Genomic DNA, 23,664 nt, shown 5'->3' on the forward strand with positions numbered 1-23,664 from the left:
GTAGTGTTCAGATGTCCAGTACCATATCTAATACTGGTTCCATAATAACACTCCTCAGGGACTGGAGTAACACCCAGTTTGATGCTGAATACCATTTTTGAGATCACACACACCCAGTGTCTTCTCCCAGGGAGAAGATCTGTTGCCACTGCAACTAAGAAATTATTGTGATGGTTGTGAATTAGAGCATTGCTTACCGCAACAGCAAAAGTTAGTATGAAGTTTATACATACTTATAGACTGAAAATGACAGATTTCCTGCCCTTTTAAGATTAGGAATGTTTTTTTCCCTGCCTTTTATTCTGTTACACTAGTGATACCACTCATGAGAGCAACTCAGCAAACATAGTTATGCTTTATCCATACACACAGTTACAATGAGAGGCTGATGGGTACAAACAACTGCCTTGATGGCTTTGAAGTTCATGGAGTTTATTGCAATGCCTAGAGAACATTAGAAAGTGTGGTATCCTGCCAGGCATTTAATTTTCTAATTGTTTGCTATAATGTATTGGTTTGAAAAGTGGGTGGGATAAGGTTCTTGAAGTTAGTAGAATGAGGAGGATCCTGGGCCTGTCTTTGAAATTGTGTCATCATTTTGCCCTTCATCTTCTCTCCTGTTTTCACATTTGTTTGCTTTTTTTCTGCCCTCCTTACCTGAATATTTTTCCTTTCTTCATTTTTTTTAAACTTTCTTTGTTTTATTTTCTACTCTTCCTTCTGTCTCCTGGGGCATCAGCTTCCAAGGTAATATTTTCAATCAAACCACAGAAATGCATATTGTATTTTCACTTGGTAATTACTTGTGTAAGCCATTCATAGAATCTTTTAATTCATTTATTTAACACTAGGTCTTCTACTAATTTGCAGATCTGTTAAAAATCCTCACCGACATCACTACCACCCCAGCAACAAAACCTGAGAGAAGATCTGACAATTAGAAAAAAATGAAGGTCAAAGACAGCAATCCACCAGATGGTGGCTATGGATGGGTTGTGGTAGTGTCAGCCTTCATGGTGATGGGCCTCACTGCTGCTGTCCTCAAGACTTTTGGTCTGTTCTTTGTTGAAATCCAGCAGCACTTTGATGAACTTGCAAGCACCACTTCCTGGATCACCTCAGTAACTATTGCAATCTTTCATTTAGGAGGTAGGTAGAAGTACTCCTCTGGCACTTTATTTTAATGTCTTAACTACTCAAGAAATTTTGAACAGCTTCCTTAAAAAAAACCCACAAAATGAAAACATACAAGGACAATATTCCTCCTTCTGTCTCTACAGAAAATTGGCATTTGCTTCCTGTCATAAAAATGTATCTATGCCTCAAACATGGGTGGAATGAGTTAATGAGGACTCTTTATATACATAGGAATCTGGTTGCCTTAAAGAACTTAATGTACCTAGACTCATGATTCAACTTTCCTACAGGCTTTGAATCAAACTCATTGGAGATAATCCTAAGAACTGCAGATCTTGTTAGATCAAACTCTTAAACCAGTTTGTGCAAGTTCACTGATCTCACAGTGACTGTCACTTTTTCAAAGTACTTTAAGACTTAAGGACTGTGACCCTGCCTAGTAGATAAGCCATCTGCTACCAAAGTGGTGACTCTGAGCCCTGCTTTCCCCCGACTTCTCCTTTTTGTCTTCACCAAGATCCCCCTTCCTTCTGTGTATTGCCAGTTCTCCTTTTTCCCCCCTTAGAATGATTCCAAGTTAATGATCTAACAGAAAACTCACAGAGTTAAAAAGAAAAAAAAAGTTAAGTTCACTCACAGAGAGTGGAAGGAAGACAAGACAATGTGAGCAGAGAGTAAGGGAAGAGAGAGTGAACTATTCCAGTCAAAGGCAATGAGCTATGGGATCAGGTCAAATACTGCATCTCACCAAATGAAGGAGGGAAAAAAATCAGACAATACTGCATTTGACTCTTAACTTAGTTGTTTACAGAGCCTTTTGTGCCCTTGTAAACTGGATGATCCATCACCATTATGGATGGTAAGAATTCCAAACGTGTGCATGCGGGAACTGTACAAAATTTGTGAAGTCTGCTTTGTGTATGCTCATATAGATGCATAGTTGCAATAGGCAAGTACCTTACGTAATAAATGCTATCATAATTTTGTTTATGAAGACGATTCGTTGCATAGACACTATATAATTACATGCATCCTACTTAGTCCACACCTATCAGTATTATCGCTTGTAATTGCAGTACTTCCAAAGATCATGGGCAACTGATCTTTCTTTGAAAAATGTATTCAGAAGAACAAAACAGTAATTCAAAGTCAAAGTAAAAAGATAAAGCAAGTCATGGGTTGAAAAGATTTTATCAGTTCCATAAACTGCTCTCCTTGATGCTTGTTTTGCAGTATTAGAGCTTGTTTCATTCTGACAAATAATTAATTGAAAAATTAATTAAAAACATACTTTTCCACCTACTTAATGGACTACAGAAATTATTAAATTGCAATCTATCAAATTGGTTTACAAATTAGACTTATCACTGACCTATTGTGATACTTTTTGGCACTCAGGCTTATGAACTTAATGAGAAAAAAAAAGCCAACATAGGAGGATAGGAAAACTCAAAGTTCTGTGTTTGTTTCTTGGGCTTGGAGTGCCTTTTTTGGAAGCTCCTATATATTTACATTATATAGGAGTGTATAAAGGATAGAGCATATTAAATAATATATAAACCAGCAAAACTGTATTTGCCTTGTGAGGTGTGAGACTGGTCTACTTCAGAGGTGGCAGCTATAATTTTCAGCAGAGATTATTTTTCATCCTTTGAAATCCTATGGAAATAATCATCTTTCAGTGAATACAGCTTGATGGCCAAAAGTTCCAAAACTCTTCTGTGTAGCAGTTCATAATGCCTCAGGTCACTAGGTAATTTTCCTTATCTTCTCCTGCCTTTGCTTCATTTATAGGGAACAGAAGACTTTCTGCTGAAGATCATCTGAGCCTCCAGTTCTTTGAGCATCTTTCCTGGCCTGGCTTAGTCTTTCTTAATATCTTCCTCTGGGAAACCTTCAGTGTCATTTGGCTCAGTACGAAGGATGATCAGTGAATTATTAATTTTTCCTATTTGGATCCTTTCAACCACAGCTCTGTGTCTTGTGTGGAAGGAGAGCACATGCTTCTACTTTTGGGGTTTGCACCTGCAACACGCTGTCCAATTTACCACAACAAGGATTCTGCCCATGACACACATAGGCCTTCTCTTGGTACTGGTGTACATCTCTCATTACCTTTCTCTTTGCACTGTGATTATCATCCCTTTCCATTGTTTGCAAGTTTTCTGTGTATTGCCCTTTATCCTTTCAGGCTTTGGACCCTGGCTATCTTCTCCATTTCCAGTTCTGTGGCTGGTTTCTTTCTTCCTCCTGCTACCCCTTGTTAAATTTCTGCCTATTTCTTCTCCTCATTCTCTAAAAAAGAAAAAGTGCTTTTTGGTAGTATATCTGCTCCAACTGCAGATCTTTCTCTTGTCTTTAAGCACTTCCATGGATCTCTGTTACTATCCTGAGTCTACTTTTCTCTTATTTTGTTCATCGTATATATATGATTCTCCAACCGTATATGCTTTATTCTGTCTCATCCCTTCCATGACATCTGACAGACAATGACTGAATTCCAGTATCATTTTTACATGCTTATCAAATAATTGCATTTTTGCTGTAAATGCTGATGAGATGTTTGGGGTTTGTATAACTTCTGCCAGCTACCTGCTGTCAGATAATGTATGTACTGCAGATTTTGCAGCTATTACTGTCTCTCTGCCAGGCTTATTTCACTTGTCCCAGCTACCAAATTATCTGCATTCTTACATTATTTAACGCGGCTGAATGTACAACAACCTGCCCCTACAAACTACTTATAAAACCTCCCTTGCTGACTACCCTCTCTTCATTGTCTCTCCACTTATTTTCGTTTGTAAGCATGGTCCTCGTTAACTGGATTTCATTTTTCCCCCTAATATTAATAAATGGCAGGGAGCTGACTCCGTGTTCACACGACGAAACTGCACCGAGAGCTGGCGGTGTCAGCTGTTACTTGAGATCCCTCTAGTGGCCACTGTTATTTAAAAAAAATCCTGTAATTGGGGTTTGAAACTATCTCCATAGAACAGACAGTGCCTTTCCATGACAGCTGTGGCCCTTAACTCTGTGATGCTGCTGGAAAAGCAGCCAGGCAGTATAACTGATCCCTAATTAAGCAAAAATATCCCTAACATTTCAGGTGCTTCCAGACAGCGTTTAGAGACCAGAGCTTTGGGGTTTGGAATTGCTGCACCAAGTCAGATCTGTACCTGGTGCAACTTTGCTATCATGTGTTGAAGAGTTCCTGCAGCTGCTGAGAGAAACTGTACCACTGAAATAATAATAATCTAATAAATGAACTGAAAATTTTCTGGAAAAATATTACCTCAGAATAAACCTTGATTTTTGGTCCTTTATAAACAGTTGCAATTCCACGAACACATGATTTTCCAAAGCTCTGGAAGATACAGATTAGTTTTCTTCAGAAAGTTTTAATGCCAGACATAGCAATAATACACTCTCAATAATATAATTTTAATAGATTCTATGGCTGGGATTTCACTTCCTGCTAAAACACTACATGAATTTCAGTCATATTGCTAGATTAAATGAAACTCAATAGAACTGTTCCACAAGGAAGCTACTGAAATGCTCTTGCCCTTTAAAAAAGTCCACATATTTGGAATATATTTTAAAATCTGTGCCCTAGGGGCAGTCATTTCCCTATCAGCAGGGATCCAATTTTAAAATCTTGATTGACCTTCTGTGTCCAGCAGAATTCAGGCTGTTTGAGATAAGCATTATAAAAGTATTTATCCTCCAAATGCTTTGATTGCTCGGTCCTGGTGATCAGCTTTATTCTTAACATATTTATCTTTCTCCTATTTTGCTGCTGATCCAGCCCCTGTTGCTAGTTCACTATGTGTACGGTACACCCATCGGGCAGTTGCGATCACTGGAGGACTCCTGGCTTTTTCGGGAATGGCACTGGGATTTCTTGGACTCAACATGGTCTGGATGTATGCAACAACTGGCTTCCTACAGGGTATGACTTTACGACTTTTTGGATTTCTTTCATCAGCAACTCTGAGCCCTTATCGGAAGGTACTAATGGTAGAGTTTGAAAGTATGATTTCTATTTTGATTTTATGAGCAACTAGAACGAGCAACCCTCTTTAAAGGCAGTTGTCCCCATGTCCCACTCTGGAAGTAAGAATTTTTACTAGAAACCTGCCACAACAAAGAATGTGAATAATCAGATGCTAGTAATTTTCACTTGCAAATTATATGCAACCAGAAAATGAAAAGTGTTTTATTTTTTTTACTCAGAGCCAGGAGCTCTGTGAAGGTTTAAAGAACCTAAAGGGTGCTGAAGTACAAGGACACAGAGATCCTAAGTTTTCTATCAAATAATCTCATGTCTTAAACACAGGCTCAGGCTTTCAGTTGATTCCAATCCTTTCCTGTACTCTAGGTGAAAACAGGCCAGAAAGTTGTCTCCAACAGCTAGGAGATTTTCTTGGAACAGGAAACGAAGCTGGCAGGGAATAAAATAAACTATTCCCAGTTCCATGCTGAATGCCTGAGAAAATGTCTGGAATGTGAGCCCTTTGGCAGTCCTGGGCTGCCAAATAGTTTCTAGGGAGCCATTAAAATCACTGTAAGTTAGACCAGGTTTGAAGCCTGCTCAGAGCAGTCGGGCAAGAAAATAAAGAGCAAATAGGGGTAATACACCGGTTTCCTTCACGTCCTCCTTCCCTTTCTACACTGAATAGCTCAGCTCAACCCAGCTATCTGATCTAGTACCAGCCTTAGCCAGGACTGCATGGGCATGCTGAGATCTGACTAGTTTCAACAGCACAGCCATGCTGTTTCTCACCCAGTGCAAACTTGTCAAACCAACCTTTTTCTTTTTTTTTTTTCCCTATAGTGAGAACATAATAGTGTATACTTCATAGTTCTGCTTTTTTTACTTGAACATACAACTTATTTTTACAGAACATAACGCCACAAATATACTCTTACACATAGTACAGCTGAGCTCATGCTTCTGCTAGGAACAAAAATGTTTTCCTTCTACCAGTTTTTAACTTTACAAATGTAGGAGCACTGACTGCTTTAATTTCCACCTTCACAAAATACCTCAGTGGTGTCTAACTGGTGCTGTTTGTTTTGGTGTTTTTCAGGACTTGGGATTTCCTTTTCTTGGACATCAGCCATTAGCATTGTTAGCCATTATTTCTCCAAGAAAAGAGCTTTGGCCAATGCTGTTGCCAGTGCTGGAGAATGTGCCTTTGCATTCACATTTGGGCCGTTTTTCCAGTGGTTGATTAGTCAATATGGATGGAAAGGTGCCCTCTTGATCATAGGTGGCATCCAACTCAATATTTGTGTCTGTGGAGTACTGATGCGACCCCTGGCAAGCAGCTGCCTCCTTGAGGCTAGCTATTCTGAAACTGAGACACCACCTGGCAATGGTGCATCTATGATAGACAAAGAAGATAAATCTCCCATCACACACAAAACCTTCAACTGGATGCTGGTGAGGCAACCGGAGTTTGTACTTTACGCCATTTTTGGCATATTAGCTGCTATGAGTTTTTTTGTTCCTCCATTATTTTTAGTTCCACTTAGCTACAGCCTGGGAATAGACGAATCGTGGACTGCATCCCTGCTATCCATTTTGGCTATGGTGGACTTTGCAGGCAGACTGCTATGTGGCTGGTACGCCAATCTCCACGTTACCAAAACTGTTCATTTGCTGACAATGACAATTACTCTGATCAGTACATCCCTGATGCTGTTGCCACTGGCTAACAATTACCTGTCCTTGGCAATATTCACTGGCTTCTATGGATTCTTCTTTGGCACAACAGTCGCCGTTCACATTACAGTACTAGCAGATGTTGTAGGCATGCCCGATTTTGACAGTGCTCTAGGCCTTTTCATGCTCATTCGAAGCACTGGAGGTTTTGTGGGGCCTCCTCTTGCTGGTAAGTTAAGATGATACTCTGCCAAATACAGTTTCCAAGAAGAAAGGGGAAGGGTAACCCAAACTGAAAAAAATCTGGACCCAAATTTCCCCCTTTTTTAGTTCAGGGATATCTGGACCAAGAAGCATATAAAAACAGAGTGTCACTTTAATTCCTCTCCAAAATACCTTGCATCCTCTCTTCTCTGTGGTTTTAGAGATACCTGTTCAAGGTGAAAGCAGGGAGGAATGGCAGGGTTTGGATGGTGGTGGTCCTACTTCCGGAATCCCACAGAATGCCACTTGAGGTGCTCCCACTGTCTTACTAGGAAAGAGTACTTTTGGGGCAAGAAGCAGATCTGTACAGTCAGAGAATAAACTGAAATTTGAGACTGGTGATGTTGCATAAATGCTGGTATTGTTGGGAGGGTTTCTACAGAAGGTCAAATTGAACAGCTTGAAACATTAGGCTATGTGAACCTCAAGGAAATACTCACAGAGATGCCTGCTGTTTTCAGACAACATTTGGGTCAACCCGTATAATACGTGGGGAAGGCAGCAGATAAAAACAGTGAGAAGAGAGAGCAGACAATGAGACAGGGCATGGATTTATGGGCTGGCAACGAGTTAAAGTCATCTTAGAAAAAATGCAGGACAAACAATCTGCAACCTGTAGGGACTTTACAAAGTGATGTGGCAGAAAAATGGCCAATGTCACTTGTAAAATGCAGATCTGAGTCCTCATCCAAAGACTGCTTCTCATGTACTACAGTGACTTATGTGGTAATGACACTACTAATAGATTGCAAATGGGTCAGACTGAATACTGGAACATTTCAATTCCCTTTTGAAAATGCAGGAACTGGGAAGATTTATAGAGAATTTGAGACAGAATAGTGTCAAAAGTATGTTGGGAAGATCTGAATAATATAGAAAGATAACAAGACATTCATCTAGTGGCCGGTGACTAGTACTGATTGCTTGGGGATCAGTGTGACCCCTTTGTGTACATATAGTAAGCTAAAAAGAAGGTAGGGAAGAGGAGGGAACTCTAAGTGCTTCTCCTCTCCTACTTTAAGAGTAAAATCTGAAAGATTTGGATTCAGAGTTCCTTTGCCTTGATGTTAGATTGGAACAAGAGCTAGGGAGGACACTAAACGTGAACAAACTTTCCAATGGGAGACGAAGGAAGCAGCCTTCATCAGCCCACAAATGAACCTGCCATCATGCCCACAGAGCAGCCGGTGCTACCACACAGCAGAACAATCCTACTGTCTGTTCAGTGTGGTACACGATGGCATTAGGTATTTTGGCTGACTTAAAGCTACCTAAACCCCAGAGCGTTTTCTTTTGTTAACATCTGTGACTCTTTGTAAAATGATGAACAGGAAAGCCCAAAACATTGCAGGTAACCTCTCCAACTATGTCTCCAACAGAGGCCTCTCCTTTCCTTCTTGAAACTCTCTTGTGCTGTACAGTTATATGGTCCAAATTACAGCGACTGATGACAGCTACACCACAGAACATGGGGCTCCTCAGACACAAAGCTGCGCGATTTGTTTTTTTTCCTGCCATTACCTTCATTGTCTGCCATGTTTTAGGTTGGAAAGTGCTTCAAGCTGTACAGCATTTTGTTTTACTAGCAATTCACATATGTAAATTAAATGAGACATGACTTTTGTTTCAAATTTTACAATGCTATAATGGGGTGATGTTCCACGCACTGATGGTGTAGAAACCTGCAAGACAAGTATGTAGCCAGCATACTCCCTTTGTGAGAGGATATGTTGACACTCTGAGCTAATATCCATCACATTGCTGTCATTTCTTTCTCTCTAGGTCTGATCGTGGACATGGTTGGAGATTACAGAGCAGGCTTCTACATGGCAGGAGCCACTCTTGTCCTGTCAGCTGGGTTTTTAGTTACTTTAGATCAACTCCAACAGAGAAAAGAAAGAGGAAGCCAGACTAATATTAAACCAGAAAAGTCAACATTATCCTACCCTTCCCTCCATCTCCTGAAACTTCAAAACAGAAGGTATCAAGGACATGACGTAGTGGTGTGACTATATCGGCCGTCTTACAGCATTTTGGGACATATGGAAGTGCTTTATTTTACCCAAACTCAATATTAGTAGGATTTATAAAATGGTGGAAGTTTTGGATAGGCATGTTTGAAACTGAGGAAGAAAGTCTTTAGTTTACAAGCAAACCGGTAACCATTGTCATATTATTTTGATGTTGAAGTTGCATTTCGACTATACAAGCCTTCAGTACAGTTCCACAGGGCCACAGTAAGCAAATGAGGGAAACGATGATCTAAATGAAATCACTATGAAGTCTGCATGCAGCACGTAGAAACCCTCCCCCACAAAGACAGACTGCAGCCCTCACTATTAAATAGGAAGAGGCATCAGCTCACAGATGTTTAGCCTGGGGAAGCAGTGCTCAGTAGTTTCAGTGAAGAAGCTGAATGTGAAAGCAAGACTACGTGAATATAGTTTTGAGCTAATGGTACTCTACAGAGCAGGGCTGGAATCTGATAAATAAATAAACCTGATAAATGAGGAAAGTTACATGAATAATAGAATTCAGTAGACAGCAGTCCTAAGTATTAGAAGTAAAAAGGAAAACACATGCACATAAAATAGAGAGGAACTGATGAAGAACAGAGGAAGACATAAGGCTACAGTGGACTTCAAACCGAGTAAGAATCACAGACACAACCTTTTATTAAAAATAGCAAATGTCTTTTTGTGCTATAGTAAGATAGAAGATATAATGGTGCTTGCAAGGGTTGAAGTGGAAGAGGGACATAAATTGCAAAGAATTAAGTGGGACAAGAATGAGAAAGGTTAAGAAAACACAGCGTAAATAAAAAAAATGTAAGAAATAGTTTGTCTGGTTTAGAAGACAGAACATTGCACAGAGCATGAGAACAGCCTTCAGATCCATAATAGGTTGAGATAAAGAAGACACAATTAGTTCCTTTCCTTCTTAAGGCAAACAGTAGCTGATATAACTCACAGGACGGCAGAGTTATGTAATGGGGATAAAACTTCATTGTAGCCTGTTAAGCACAGAAACAGACTATAGGAAGAATATGAAAACATAGAGATATCAGAGAATAGATAAGTTATGAGAGGGAATGTAAATATATTCTGTTGTGCTTCAGAACAGTGAGGTGGACTAGATGACTTCCTGAGGTCCTCTTTAGTCCACATTTCAACTATCCTGAGGCAATTTGAGCAAATATTAGATTTATGAGAATAAAATGAGTCCGTATCCAAATAACTTTTTTTGGTCATTTTATTTTACCAGGGGAAGACAGAACATAAAGGAAGGGGGGAAGGGCTGGATCACATTTAAAAAGAAACAGTAAAAGGAAAAAACATAGCACATAAAAGCTTTCAGACTATTACAAATGTCATAGCTGCCCTAGTTATGAACTTCAGAGATTTTTCAATAATGAAACACTTCAGCTGTGAAGCCAAGTTGAACGTAAGTCACTTATCTAAAATAATTATTTATTGTCTCGTAAGAATAACATTTATTTCAAAAATTTAATTTAACTTACAGGAAATTAGCTGAACCACTAATAAATCAGCTATCTGTGAGGGCTTGATTACTGAACACACATTGGAAAAAACACAACTGGGTGGGTAAAGTCTTGTAGCAAGGCCTTGAAATTGCTGACAAAACATTTTAAAATCATGTCAATTTAAAACTGTAAATTTTTCTAGAAAGTGTTATTCTTCAGTCTTCTGCAGTGTTCCAATATTTAAAATAACCTTTCATTTTATAAAATGAAAGGGAGATGAATTGTTGAAGGGGAAGAGAAATGGAGAGATGTTTAGTAAATGCAGTTTCCACCTCTGGCTTTCTGTTAAAATTCTGTATTTTATTTACAAGCCCTGTCATTGATTTCTGTATTTTGATATGTCCTGACATCTGACATGGGCAGTAAAGAAGGCTAGTGGCATCCTGGGCTATATGAACAGACTGTAGATCAAGGGAGGTGATTGTTCCCCTCTGCTCCACAGTTGTACATCCATTTTGGGACACCAAGTACAGGAACCAAGTTGAACTCATGGCTCAGTTCAGCACAGGGCCACTGGGAGGCTGCGGGACCTGGGCTGGTTCAGCCAGGAGACGGGGTGGCTTTGGAGGCACCCAGCAGCATCCCCAGCACAGACGGGAGGGATGGAGGGGACGCAGCCGGTCTCTTCACAGTGGTGTGTGTGGCAGGAGGGTGACAGGGAGCAGCACAAGCCAAAACATGAGAGGCTGAGGCTGAAGCCATGATGAGAGCCCAGCAGTGGAGCCAGGGCTCAGGGAGGCTGGTCATCTCCATCCTTGGGTGTTCCACGCCCTGACTGGGTGAAGCCCTGAGTAGCCTAGTCTGAGCCCAGAACTGGCTCTGCTGTGGACAGGGGCTGGGGCTGGAGACCTCCCTAGGTCCCCGCCAACCTGAACAGGACCCTGCGATTCTGTGCAGGGAGAGATGAAAAGTTGTTCTTTTATTTCTTTTGCTAAATGCACTGAATATTATTAGTCACCTGGACACTCTGTCAGCTGATGACTACATATCTCTTTAATAGCAGAGAAAAGTACCGAGCATTTGTATTAATTCTGGGACTGCCTTTACTTCAGCTGTAGCAGTAATATTCTGAGTTAAATTCCACTGGACTGTTACTGCAGGGATTACTTGCAAAGGGTTGTTTTGTTCCAAGGTGCTAATGATATAGTCAGTGTTGCCTATATTTACTTTCTTCAAACAATGAGTTTCCAAGATGGCCTCAGAGATCTTAATTGGCAGCTTACCTGCAAGGAGTGTCTCACTCCAAACCAGTTAGCCACTCACTGGTGGAAACAGGACTGTGAGGCTTTAGAAAGCACCACCACTCTCTTGAATCCAGGTATGGCCTCCTGAAATTATGTGCAAGGAAAATCGCAACTTTGCCTCATCTTGATAGTGCCCGACTGGATCCAAAAGGTTTTCACCCATGGTTGGTCATCCTGCATCTTGTGGAGAAAGTGTTGTAAACCTGAACAATCCTCTGAGCTCAGGACCTCCAGACAATGTAGCAGCAAAGGAAAACACTGCCAGAAAGCTATCCAATCTTTTTTTTAAAAAAAAAACCAAGGTGCTACAAGAACACAGGCACCACTGCATTCGTGGCATTCTCTTGGCATAGCTACTACAGGATTAAGACTACCACTCCTTCTATACTGTACATTGTTCAGAAATGGAGCAGAGGTAGATGGGTCTGACAGTAAGGACCACAGTTTCACTTGGAAAATACTTGAGATGGAACTTACTTTCATGAACCATGCCTTCAGGATGACAACGTATTAATGGTGTCTGTGCAAGGCAGTGGATGGGACATGTTGCTTCCTGGAGGTGCCTGTAGGCAGCAGCAATTTGAGGAATAGTTTATTTTCAAGAAGCTCCAAATCAGGCCTATAGTGGAGCTGTTCAGCCCTGGGAGCCAGGTAATAGCTACTATTCTATATAGAAATTCCCAAACCATGGGGAGACGAGGATCCTCAGCACCAACTGAAAGGGGTGTAAGCTCCTCAAGTGCCAGAGAAAAATGAACAAATGAATAAAAATCCCAAGATCTTGTCCTAGAAAGATGGAATCACACTGTCAACAGCACAAAAAAATACCCAAAACAAACCAACCCTATTATTCTTTTTGAAAGGTCAAGCACATTATTTTCAGCTACAGTAGACGCATTCATTTCAGACCTATGAAGATTCATCAGAGCGCCCTAGGCTTGCCACAGGTTGCTGGCTATCACAAAAGGCCTGGGTTGCTTTGGGGTTTCTCCTAAGTACTCCTCCTCTTCCATCCTCTCCTCCTCCTGAAATGTTATCTTTAAAAAGGTAACACCTGTGGAATCCATATGTCAATTCCAGTGACTTTACACTGACAGAGTCAGCAGCACCACTTCAGAGAAATAAGATTTTGTAAAACAACTGAGACCAGAACCAGGACATCGTGTTTCAGTGTTTCACCTTCTCATCCATCCAATTCCTCAATAGCAGCATTGTACATTTACATACCAGATGGCACCAGAGGTCCATGACAAAGTTGTTCTTTTTTTTTCTCTTCCTTGCTTTACTGTTAACAAGAGATTCATTCAGAAAACAAAATATTAAATCAGTTGACATTTTGCCCCACACACTCCTTGAAGCAAGGAAGGGGCAGAGATGGTTTTAGTATCACATGGGTTTTCTGTATGTCTCAAATTTGATTCTCACAAGAATAAACAGTACCCTTCAGTTATCATCCTCTCCCAGAAGTGAAGCTTTTCTTCAGGAAAATACATTATTTGATAATCTGTGTCATTTTCAGAGTACTGTACAAGGGCTGGCATGTTGCTTGGGAACTTGACAGACTGTGATAGTTTACACTTAGTGTTTTACACACATAAATATCTACAGAAACTTTCACTGCATCTCTTTTACCTTTGAAACTTCCATTGAGTTCATCTGGGATAATATAAGAGAAACACTGAAGAATTTGTCCAAATGAGCAAGTTTACTCTCCTCACTAGTGTTCATTCTTCTTCCTCCCTCTATTTTTCTCTCTGCAAAAAATCTGTTGTTTCAAACTTCAATGGGTCTATAGCAAAAACAATTAGATCTTCTGGTGTTAATTACAGAATGACTGAGGTTGGCAGGGATCTCTGGAGGTCATCTGGCCCAACCGCCCTGCTCCAGCAAGGCCACCTACAGCTGGTTGCCGAAGACTATGTCCAGACAGCTTTTGAATATCTGCAAGGATGGAGACTCCACAACCGCTCTGGACATCCTGTGCCTGGGCTGAGGCACCATCACAGTGAAAAAGTGTTTCCTGATGTTCAGCTGGAGCCTTCGGTGTTTCAGTCTGTGCCCATTGCCTCTGGTCCTGTCACTGGGCACCACTATGGAAAAATATCCAAAGATCAGATTTTTACTATAATTAGACAAAACACAGAAGCAGAAAAATGGTCTGGCTCTTCCCAGCTCTGCACTAGCTAAGAATATTGAAGTTAAGACTTTTCATCTGGTTTCCTAAGGAAATGGATATTGATCTCTCACACTACCTGCTCTTTCCTATTCACTTTTGAGCCTGTCAGCTGTGGTTTTCAACCACATTTAGAGTCAGGTTCACAGCGTCAAAGATAAATGAAAACTTCAAAGTTTTAAGTCTGAGTCCTTCAACTTAAAAAAAAAAACTTTGTGGCAGGGTAGGGAGGCCCAATTTAATGATTCATTGGGAGGAATTACAAGCAGAACATGGCTCTTGTATCTTTTTCTTTTTTGGGGGGAGTAACTAACACTGCTGGCCCGTCACAGTACCCAGACCTCTGAGTTAATGACAGACTGCCATTTCTTGTCTGGTGTTGTAAATGGAATTACTGCAGCGTGAGCACAGGCAATTCACACAAATCCATAGGAAAGCAGGCTTTGTTAGTTCTGCAGCCCAGGGGACAGACTCTGTTTTTGTGGGAGCATTTGCTTACCAGTACAGAATTAAACTGTACCTGCCCTAATCTAAGACACTTCTATCACAGTATAACAGTGTCTTTCTATGAGTTTTGCTGCAACTACACTAGTTTCCACAGTGTTAAAATGATGGAAAACGTGTGCATAAACAAAGCTATAGTTAAACACATGAGAAAACTGAGTTTACACCAGCACTCTATCACCAAATAATCAGCTCTAAATCAAAACATGTTTGAATTTAAAAGTAGTGTGCCCACTCTAGGAGCTTGTACTGATTAGGCAGGTAAAATGGTGTTGGGCCATTTCTCAGAGGGTATGTAATAAGTGAAGAAATAACAGATTTTTTTTTTTGAGCTGATTATTAGGAAGGAAGGATGCAGATTGTAAGAAGAAAATGAAGAGTTGCCTCCTTGCCTCCTGCATTCAGAAGCTGTACTGAAAGGAATTTAAACTCGTGATAGTCATAAGGGAACAGATCAAAGAAGAAAAAAAACAGACCAAGTCAAGGAAAAGAAAGCCGTACATGCCTTACAGCTAACAGACAGAATACAGGTCTGAAGGAGGTAAGACTTGTATTTTTTTTACTCTACCTAAAGTTTTCTGTGTTGCTTCAAAATTGTGCTTCAGAAGAGGCTTGACTGTATCTAACTCACCTCTGAAAATGTTTTGTTTCCTTGGCTAGAATTCTTTTTGGTAAAGTCATCGGGTTTTATACTTCACCTGTGTAAGGTAGGTAGATTAGCTCAATACTATCAAGCAGGATTTGTTGTTGTGCTGTTTAAATGACAGAAATGTGATTACTTAAGGATTTCTTCTTCACTATATTTATCAATTAGATTTTTAACTGTTCAGACTGCTTTTAGCTGGATTATTATTCCCTTAAGACTAGAAACTAAGATTATAATATAAATTATCTGCACATCCTAGTACGGATTGTCAGCAGACATAAGTTTGTATAACCACCTGAAAATGAACGGATCTCTGAGAGTTTACGCTGATTGAAAATCTGGCCCTTGAGCGTTTACAGGTTATAACAGAAATAAAGAAACAACTACTTGTAAGGACAATATTAGTTTTTCTTCTTCTGAATAGTTTTTCTTGTCCAGGTAAATTGCCTTTCTTTCTATATTCCTGAGAGGTTTTACTTCAGAAGTCTGCAATCACTTAGTATCTAAAGAGACCATGTCAAATTCTTCTCTGTTGTGCTCAGGTTCAAATACCTTGATGTCAGTGAAGCTGTTCAAAAGTAGACAGGTATCAGTTTTGCCTTAAATTGGGACAGTTGCATATGTATATGGATCTACTCAATTCTGAAGATATCAAATTGTCCTGCCTCCCTAAAATACTCCCGTTAAAACACCAACAACAAAAGAAGTTAATAATATTATGCTTTAAAGATAACAAATTATTTGTTGCACTGAGGCACTGTATTTCTGTCCTGCAGGTTTGAGCGGGACCAAGCTCACAAAATGCCTGGAAGAAGCCAGCATCCAGATGGCAACTTTTTCAGAGGGAAAGGACACACCTATGTTGCAGCAAAAGAGTAAGCATAAAATAAAGCCTATGTTAGCATGTAAGCTGGTGAAAAAAAAATTACATTCAACAAAATATACAAAATAGTATCAGAAAAAGTCACCGTTCTATACAGGTAGAGTGCATTTTAGCTATCCTGTAGTTATCTGTAATGCTTATCATTGCAGAATTATAAAGAGCCCACAATGGTTAAGAAAAATCAGAATTGCAGAATTCAAGAACCTGGAGTTTGATCGTATGATCACAAGTCATTAACCTTTATAATAAAATTACCAGCTTTATTGCGGTTTATTTAGAATTTTGTTTTGAGGCTGTTGCAAGGTGATCTTTACACTAAGTGTTATCTCCAGATCCACATACCTCTCTTCAGAACCTCAAAGTGACACTGTCTCACCCTAAAGAATAATAGTTTTTCTAGACAGGCGAGGGAAACGTGACTCTCTCTTCACAGTCCCAGAAGGAGCATTCAAGATATAAACACAGATTTCTAATAGCACAGCTGCAACTTAACTGCAATTGCAAGAAATAAGAAATTGCAATGCACACTTTTCATACTAGCCTCTGGATAGGTAGCAAAGGACTAAGATGGCAAACACGCAGTTAAAATCACCAGTTCCAGAAATGACATACATTCTATGGGGGATACAGGCTAACGGACGGCTAAAACTACAGGGCTCCTGAAAATCAGCAAGCAGTCTCAAAATGTAGAAAAGGTAGCAGCTGCTTAGAGAAGTAGTCTCTCCAAGTTTTAACAGTGCTGGGGACAGTAACAAAACCAGTGGAGCTGTCTTGTAACTTTGAAGATCAGCTGCTGCATGGCTGCACCAGGATGCAAGTGAATGCTGTGAGCTGTATTCCTGGGTTAAGCAGATCTCCAGCCAACACAAGCTCTTGAAGGGGCAGAAGCAACGTGCAAGATTCAGGTACTGGTGAAGAAGAAGATCCCTTTGGCTCCAGGGGGCTCCGTGCTTCAGACAGCACACAGGCAGGTCAGACAAAAAAAGACAGCCTGTTCTTCTACACGAATCTGCTGGCATCTTCTTTCAGGCTTCTTAGGTCACAAGGAAACTCCTCCACGAGACTCTGAGTCAGTAAAAATGATAGCAAACAAATACAAAAGGTCTCTGATAAGTCACACATCCTGCTCCTCAGTCCCAGTCGAAAAGCCTGGTGGTAATTACTGCAGGGCAACTGGATACAAGACACATAAAAGTACGTTAGAATAGGCTTATCCTGACTCACGTGGTCGGTTTTTTTTCCTCTCCTCTTTTCCCTTTAAGCATTTTGCAGACTCTTCTGCTCCTGAACAGGCAAAGAACAAAAGAATGGGGAGCGACCTCTGTATATCTTACAGGGAGGATATTAGCACAGGAGGAAGGGGGTTTGTGACTCAGAAACTTCCAAATACTTGGTCAGCTTGCTTTCTGAGAGGTAGTGGAACTGTGCTACTTCTCCCAAGTCCCTGGTAAGCAGTGGGAAAGATGTCTTGCAGCACAGTTTGCAAAGCCTATGCTCCTTAAAATGACCCCGTGACTCCAGTACCGTGCCTCGGCTGTCACGGAACAAGAGCTGAAGAATTATAGAGGTCTTTATGAATAATTCAAAGTTTCTTACTTGGGTTTTGAGGTTGTGTAGTGTAGGTTATGTAGGCAAAAAATCCTTCTGTCACTAGCAGTTTCTGCAATATGATGCAATTAGGATACATTTCTCAATTCTTGCTGCCTAGAGAAATTTAACAAATAAACATGAGCTGTGTCTCTGCAGGTATTGCGTTTAATTTATTTCACATTCTCTCCCAGTATCGCAATGCTGTTTGCTGGATTTACGGGCAGGGATTTTTTTAGAAGCAGTAGTCACTGGCAGATTATTATCTTTGAAACAATATATTCCTCATTTTTTAAATGCTTAGGAACTTGGCAAAGAACTTAACTAAATGCCTAATCTGCAGAGACTAGCTGAAGTTACTGATACTTGGTCTGTTTTCTGAGGTAAATTCTGCTCCATGCCTTCCTCTGATAAAATGATACTGAAACTTTTGCTCTCATAGTTCTTGCTCCCAGAAGAATGGTGTTAATTATTTTGTTTTGCTTTCCCAACAGAGCTCTGGGTATTGGACTCTTCCTTTTGGTGCTGGCAATTTTACTTATCTTTGGCTGCTGGTATTACAAAAGACGTAGTGGCTATAAAAGTCTGCGGGTAAGCATGGCAGCTCACTTTCTAGCATGCTATTATTTTAACAATATATTATCATTGTTTGCATTACGTTAATGCAGTGAACATCAAATCTGTAATAGGACATCATTATCTCAGGCAGTATATACACTGAAATACACACAGGTAAAATACAAAACACACTTTGTCCTGAAGAACTTGCAAGCCAGGCAAAAAGGCAAGAGGAAGCAGAAGCACAGGGAGATGAAGCCAGTTGCCCAACTTTGCACAGCACATCAGTGGAAAAACTGATTTCTATGAAGCATTATATTTAATATTTACACAAAACCAATATGTGTTCTGTGTGTTTTCATCTATATAAAAATAACATATTCACTTCTCATAAGACTTACCCCTAAATAAGGACAGGTATGATTAGAGTAAATCTAGGAAGCAGAAAAGAAAAATAACTGTTACAAATAACAAAGTAAATATTATGTTCACGTATGGATGATGCATGACTTAATTGTGTAAAAGCTGACTTGCAGTTTTAAGATTTACAAAAAAGCAGGGCAGGTTTGAGGTTTGCTTTGTAAACCCTACTAAAAAATTCTACTTTGTGTCTTCTTACAATTGTAATTGGCTAATACAGGAGAAAAAGTATGTCTCAGCAGAGACAGCAAGAACTGATAGGCAGGTTACCTATCTTACTTCTTGGCATTGTGTCCGGCCCTAATCTCAGGTTCTAATATAAACTGTAAATGTGCTGTGACATATTAAATGATGCATAATTTGCTCCAACTTAACATTCTTGTCTTCCTTTCATCTTCCCCATATGTTTTTATGATTGGTCACAGAGCAAAAGCTCTAGGGCAGGCACAATACGAACCGTGGTAAGTGAGGGAGCAACACTGGACTGCAAAATGCCTCTGCAGGAGTACAGAAACTTTAATTCCGTGGTAAGTTACAACTCAAGGTTTCATTTACTTACAGCATAGTAAGATATGGTGAGACAATCTTGGTAAACAGTCACTTGTTGATGATTTCTTTCTTGGGGTGTGCTCTCTAGATTGGCTCTTCAAGCCTCTACATTAAATTTAAAAGTAGTATTTTGCACAATTTTAACTGTGAAAAAGGTTTTTCAAATCTACTGTTAAGAATTCTTCTTTTAAAAAATTATCTTCTTTCATCTACCTTTATTCTTAAGTTGTATGATCATTATGCAGTCTGTTAGAATGATGTAATACAGCTGAATGCTGAAATATACTGAATAAATAAATGTCTTCCTAATAGATGTTCCACCATTCTGACAAACAACAAATGGACTGTGTCTGGTATACTATACCCTGACAAGGATTGTCAGGGAATGTTACAAAACTTTAAGGTTTTAGCTCCTCTAATTATTATGGGAAGATGAACATTCAAGCTTATAATTTTAAAAAAGTTAAAATAACTTAATTCATAAATACACATGTCAAGTTGTGTGTGTGTTTAAATAGTTTTAGAATAGAAAAAAGGCTAATTTACAACTAATTTTAAATTAGCTGCCCAAATTGTTAACATTGGAAATAATACAACATAGCTGCATCAAGACTCTTAAAGAAAAGTTTAAATATTAGTCTGAATTCTCAATATTAAAAATAAAAAAATAATTTTTTAAAAACTTCCTGTCCTTATAAAACTGAAAATTCTCTCTTTGGATGAATCTTACAAACAAAATTAATTTAATCTGATGTAAAATGAAAAAAAAATTAGCAAAAACTAACCTTAAAAAAAAGACATAATTAATGAGCTCAGCTATTTTAAGCTCTAGTATCATATCTGATATGAAGGTAAAGAAGTCACTGCATCTTTAATATCATTTTCTTGTACCTCAGTTGTTTTTTCAGTCTTTCACACCCATTTTCCCTACCATAGGTACCTGATGCTCCGCCAGCTTATGACAAAATTGCTGCAGATCTGTCACCACCACCTTATTCACCATGATAACATGAAATCTTAAACTCTAAACATACCGACTCAGCTTCTTCATGCTTCCTCTTCATTTCCCGTACATGCTTAACTTTCTTAAAGCTAAAATAATGAATAAAAAATCACATGCTTTCATTAGCAGTTGCTGAAAATTATTCCCGCTTAGTTTACAGAACTGGTTCTTGAAATGCCTCAATAAATCTGAATGTGCCTTTGTTTTAAGTTTGTAATTTCCTGTGGTCAGATTAACACACTATTCTCAAGTCTGGGCATCTTGCATCAGTCATAGATCTACCAAGAGTAAGTACATACCATTAAGTATCAACCAGAGTAGAAAGAGTTGGCACCTTTGTTTTCATCTTCCCCACTTACTCTCCCTTTCTCTAAAAAAGAAAGAAATTAACTACTCCCTAGAAAGGAATGTACAAGAATCCATCATAAAATGGATAAACCCATTTGACTACATATCCTATTGCAAAGACTAACCATTTTCCCTACCAGCAGTTCTAAAACTAACCTGCAAAAAGCAACTATGTTTTACAACAGGCTTTTACCTCACCTCACTTGTTTATGTACTAAAATGAAGTAATTACTCATAAACCACAATCCAGGCAACCTAGGAATTTCTACTTAGGGTCCATATTATTTCATACCAATCAATGGGTATAATGACAATCATCTTTAGTTTCCTTCTGGCAGTCTTGTGAGAAAGCAAAATAACTTGGTAGATATAGAGCTTTACATATCATCTGTTTCTAACATGATGAAACAATGTGAGAAAGTGTGTGAAGGCCACATTCCTTGAAGAATATAGAAGACAGCAGACTCCAAGATGTTAATTTTTCCAGGTGGCCAGAGCACTAGCAGAAACAGAAAACAAAGAATTGTGATACACATAAATTAGGCTACATACATTTGGCAGTTATTGTTTACTTAGCCTTTTTTGTTATCGTTTACTTGCCAGATTATTACTTAAAATTCTTTGTAGATCAACAAATTTATACACAAAGCCTGGTATCACAGAGCAGGAGATAGATAAAGCTGTGCTACATTCATTAAAACAAAAAGTAGTTACAGAAGAAAACTGTTTTCACAAAACAATTATTAACTGCTATTAGTAAAGAATGCAGGGTGGGTTTTTTTTGTCATTAAATATGCAAACACAAACATCTTAGAACAAAAAAACCCTTTAAAATACAAGGTAGATTTACTTGCCTAGCATAAACTCCATATATGGTGATAAATAATAAGACATGGGGTTTTAGAAATCTTTCTTTTGTAATAAAAATGTTTTGATAGATTAGGAAAATTAGATACTTGTTAGAAGGTAATAAATATTTGTAATTGCTGTGAAAGGATATAATCAATATATATGTTTTCATGAATCTAGTTGATATTTGTATTTAAAAATTTGGCGAGGTACTTTAACCTAAAAAACTGTCTTACATGTGTCATTTCCAACATACACCTTTATGGAAAAAATTCTGTGGACTTGTTTAATGACAGGAAGAAGAATACACAGGAAAATATAGAAAATACCAGCTTACAGCTAGTAAGCGCCAGAGATGTAGAACAAATGGCTGACTAAATATTTTGTGAACTGATAAGCTAAAGCTTGAGGCTAATGATCTTTAGCAACTCTCTACTCTGCAGCTCTCTACCCTGAGGCAACATCCTTTCAAAAGACTGCGTGGTGCTACAGTTGAACGGAACTGACATACACATTCATGGCCGAGAAAAAAAAGTAATTTCTATAAAGATTAATTACTATAAAGAAGTGAAGTGCTTAGAGTTCAAAAAGCTTTACTTGATCCCACACATTTTTCAGTTGTATCAGCATTAAATATGTCACTAGCCATTTCAAAAGCTCACAAGGAAGTTAATATTGACTAAGTAGAAACGTTAATTTATTTCCAGAACCACATAATGCCAAATTGTTGGAACTGCTCAGCAGCCAGAGCTGGAACTATTGAACTTTTTCACTAACTTATAGATACTTAAAGGATAGATAAGCCCTCTTGGAAACCTACCCTTGGTTTTCAGAAAGTTGTCCCTTTTTTCCTCCATATGAAAGCAGTATTCTTTTTTTGTAGACACAGTTAGACACTGGTCTCAGATTTTAATTAGTGCATGGAAATAAGAGCAAGAAATAGAGGTTCACAGAGTATCATTTTTTTATAGGTGGAAGCTTCATCACTCATGCTAAACACCTTCATAAAAATCAGTTTTTCAAATCTGGCTCTATACCCAACAAGGGTACACTGATACATTTTAATGCTGATCCATTAAAAAACACTGACACAGGACAGGTCAGAACTTGAAGGCAAGAGACCTGTAATTGCCAAAGTTGCATGCTGCAAGAACGGGTTATGTTATGTACTTTCTGTATTACACTCAATCAGACTGCACTTGACCAAAGACAAGGTAAAACTTTGTAGGATGTTTGTCCCCTTAGAAAGAAAGAGAAATGCATAGAAACTTCTCAGCTACCACACATGGAGCATGTGGTATAGAGTTTTCAAATTTCCAGGAAAGGCCTTCACATTAGACAGTCATATGACTCTACAGTTATAAATGGCCTCCAAAATTTAGATCTATAATTTTTCTGGTATGGTCATGTATGTCCAGGGAGGGTGTAAAAGTCAAATATCTCCTGCTCCTCCTTTTTTACTCTCTTTGCAATCAGGTGGCAATCAGAGCCTTGTATTACAACTAAAATTCTCAACAAACATTATCTTTGTGCTTTATTTTCTCCCAATAAACCCAAGAAACTCAGAGGTAATTTGAGTTCTCCCTGAGGATGCTGATGAAGAGAGGTGGCTGGCCGTAGCTGGAGAATGAAGCTCTGCTTGCTACTGGTCTGCATTAAACTGCTTCCAGCAGGGAGGCAGACACACTGTTATTAAAGCTTATCTGCAGAAGAGGATCTCAGCAACATCTCTGTAGCTATGCATGCAACTCTTACGTAGATACAACGAAAAAAGTGAAAACCAGGCCTTTCATTAATATTGTGCATTTTGGTCAGGTGGGTAAATTATAGTGGCAGTAGCAGTTGCATTGTCTGTGTTTGGATTCCTGGTATGATCCTGATAGATCATCTACTTCCTCATGAGGCTACAAGCCCCAATGTAGCCTTAAAAGATTCCAGAATATTGGTCCGCCATTCCAGCCATTGCACAAAGGCAAAATGCAGCAGGTCCTGCCATACAGAACCATGTTGCATAAACACTCCCTGGGCCAAGAGTCACAGGGTACATATGGCATGCGTCAGAGAGCTACGATAAAAGAAAGTACCACGGGCTTTCCACAGGAAGCACTTAGTCTCACCAGTCCAGTGTAACCGGACTGGCTTATGCAGCTGGTTGTCATGACAATCCAGTGACTTTCACATCAGCAATCTCTGTTGGCTCAATACCTGCTGCAGCTGGGGATGTGGACAGATTACCTTGGCCTCAAGAACAGTACTAGTATTAGCCATATTGTTTGTAACTTTT

General features: G+C 39.2%; 2 protein-coding genes across 2 annotated transcripts; both read left to right on the forward strand.

Moving 5' to 3' along the window:
• The first annotated feature begins 947 nt into the window (after positions 1-947).
• Positions 948-9,081, forward strand: LOC104480060 (monocarboxylate transporter 13). The gene is made up of 4 exons (XM_010120882.2): positions 948-1,149; positions 4,946-5,089; positions 6,231-7,037; positions 8,855-9,081. Exons 1-4 carry the CDS (start codon positions 948-950, stop codon positions 9,079-9,081), a joined length of 1,380 nt encoding a protein of 459 aa, XP_010119184.1.
• Positions 9,082-15,966: 6,885 nt separating this feature from the next.
• Positions 15,967-20,985, forward strand: MLANA (melan-A). The gene is made up of 4 exons (XM_010120883.2): positions 15,967-16,058; positions 18,148-18,244; positions 19,057-19,158; positions 20,117-20,985. The coding sequence occupies exons 1-4, from the start codon at positions 15,985-15,987 to the stop codon at positions 20,183-20,185; spliced, it is 342 nt and encodes a 113-aa protein (XP_010119185.1). The 5' UTR covers positions 15,967-15,984; the 3' UTR covers positions 20,186-20,985.
• The last annotated feature ends 2,679 nt before the right edge of the window (positions 20,986-23,664 follow it).

The sequence above is a fragment of the Chlamydotis macqueenii genome, chromosome Z (genome assembly GCF_036417535.1).
Source record: "Chlamydotis macqueenii isolate bChlMac1 chromosome Z, bChlMac1.mat, whole genome shotgun sequence".
Lineage (NCBI taxonomy): Eukaryota > Metazoa > Chordata > Aves > Otidiformes > Otididae > Chlamydotis > Chlamydotis macqueenii.

Bases quoted from the DNA above. Each gene is read 5' to 3' on its own strand.
- MLANA (XM_010120883.2), top strand. From the start codon at position 15,985: ATGCCTGGAAGAAGCCAGCATCCAGATGGCAACTTTTTCAGAGGGAAA. The intron at 16,059-18,147 runs GTAAGCATAAAA...CTTTCCCAACAG, and splicing joins ACCTATGTTGCAGCAAAAGA to AGCTCTGGGTATTGGACTCT. The intron at 19,159-20,116 runs GTAAGTTACAAC...TCCCTACCATAG, and splicing joins ACAGAAACTTTAATTCCGTG to GTACCTGATGCTCCGCCAGC.
- LOC104480060 (XM_010120882.2), top strand. From the start codon at position 948: ATGAAGGTCAAAGACAGCAATCCACCAGATGGTGGCTATGGATGGGTT. The intron at 1,150-4,945 runs GTAGGTAGAAGT...CTGCTGATCCAG, and splicing joins TGCAATCTTTCATTTAGGAG to CCCCTGTTGCTAGTTCACTA. The intron at 7,038-8,854 runs GTAAGTTAAGAT...CTTTCTCTCTAG, and splicing joins TGTGGGGCCTCCTCTTGCTG to GTCTGATCGTGGACATGGTT.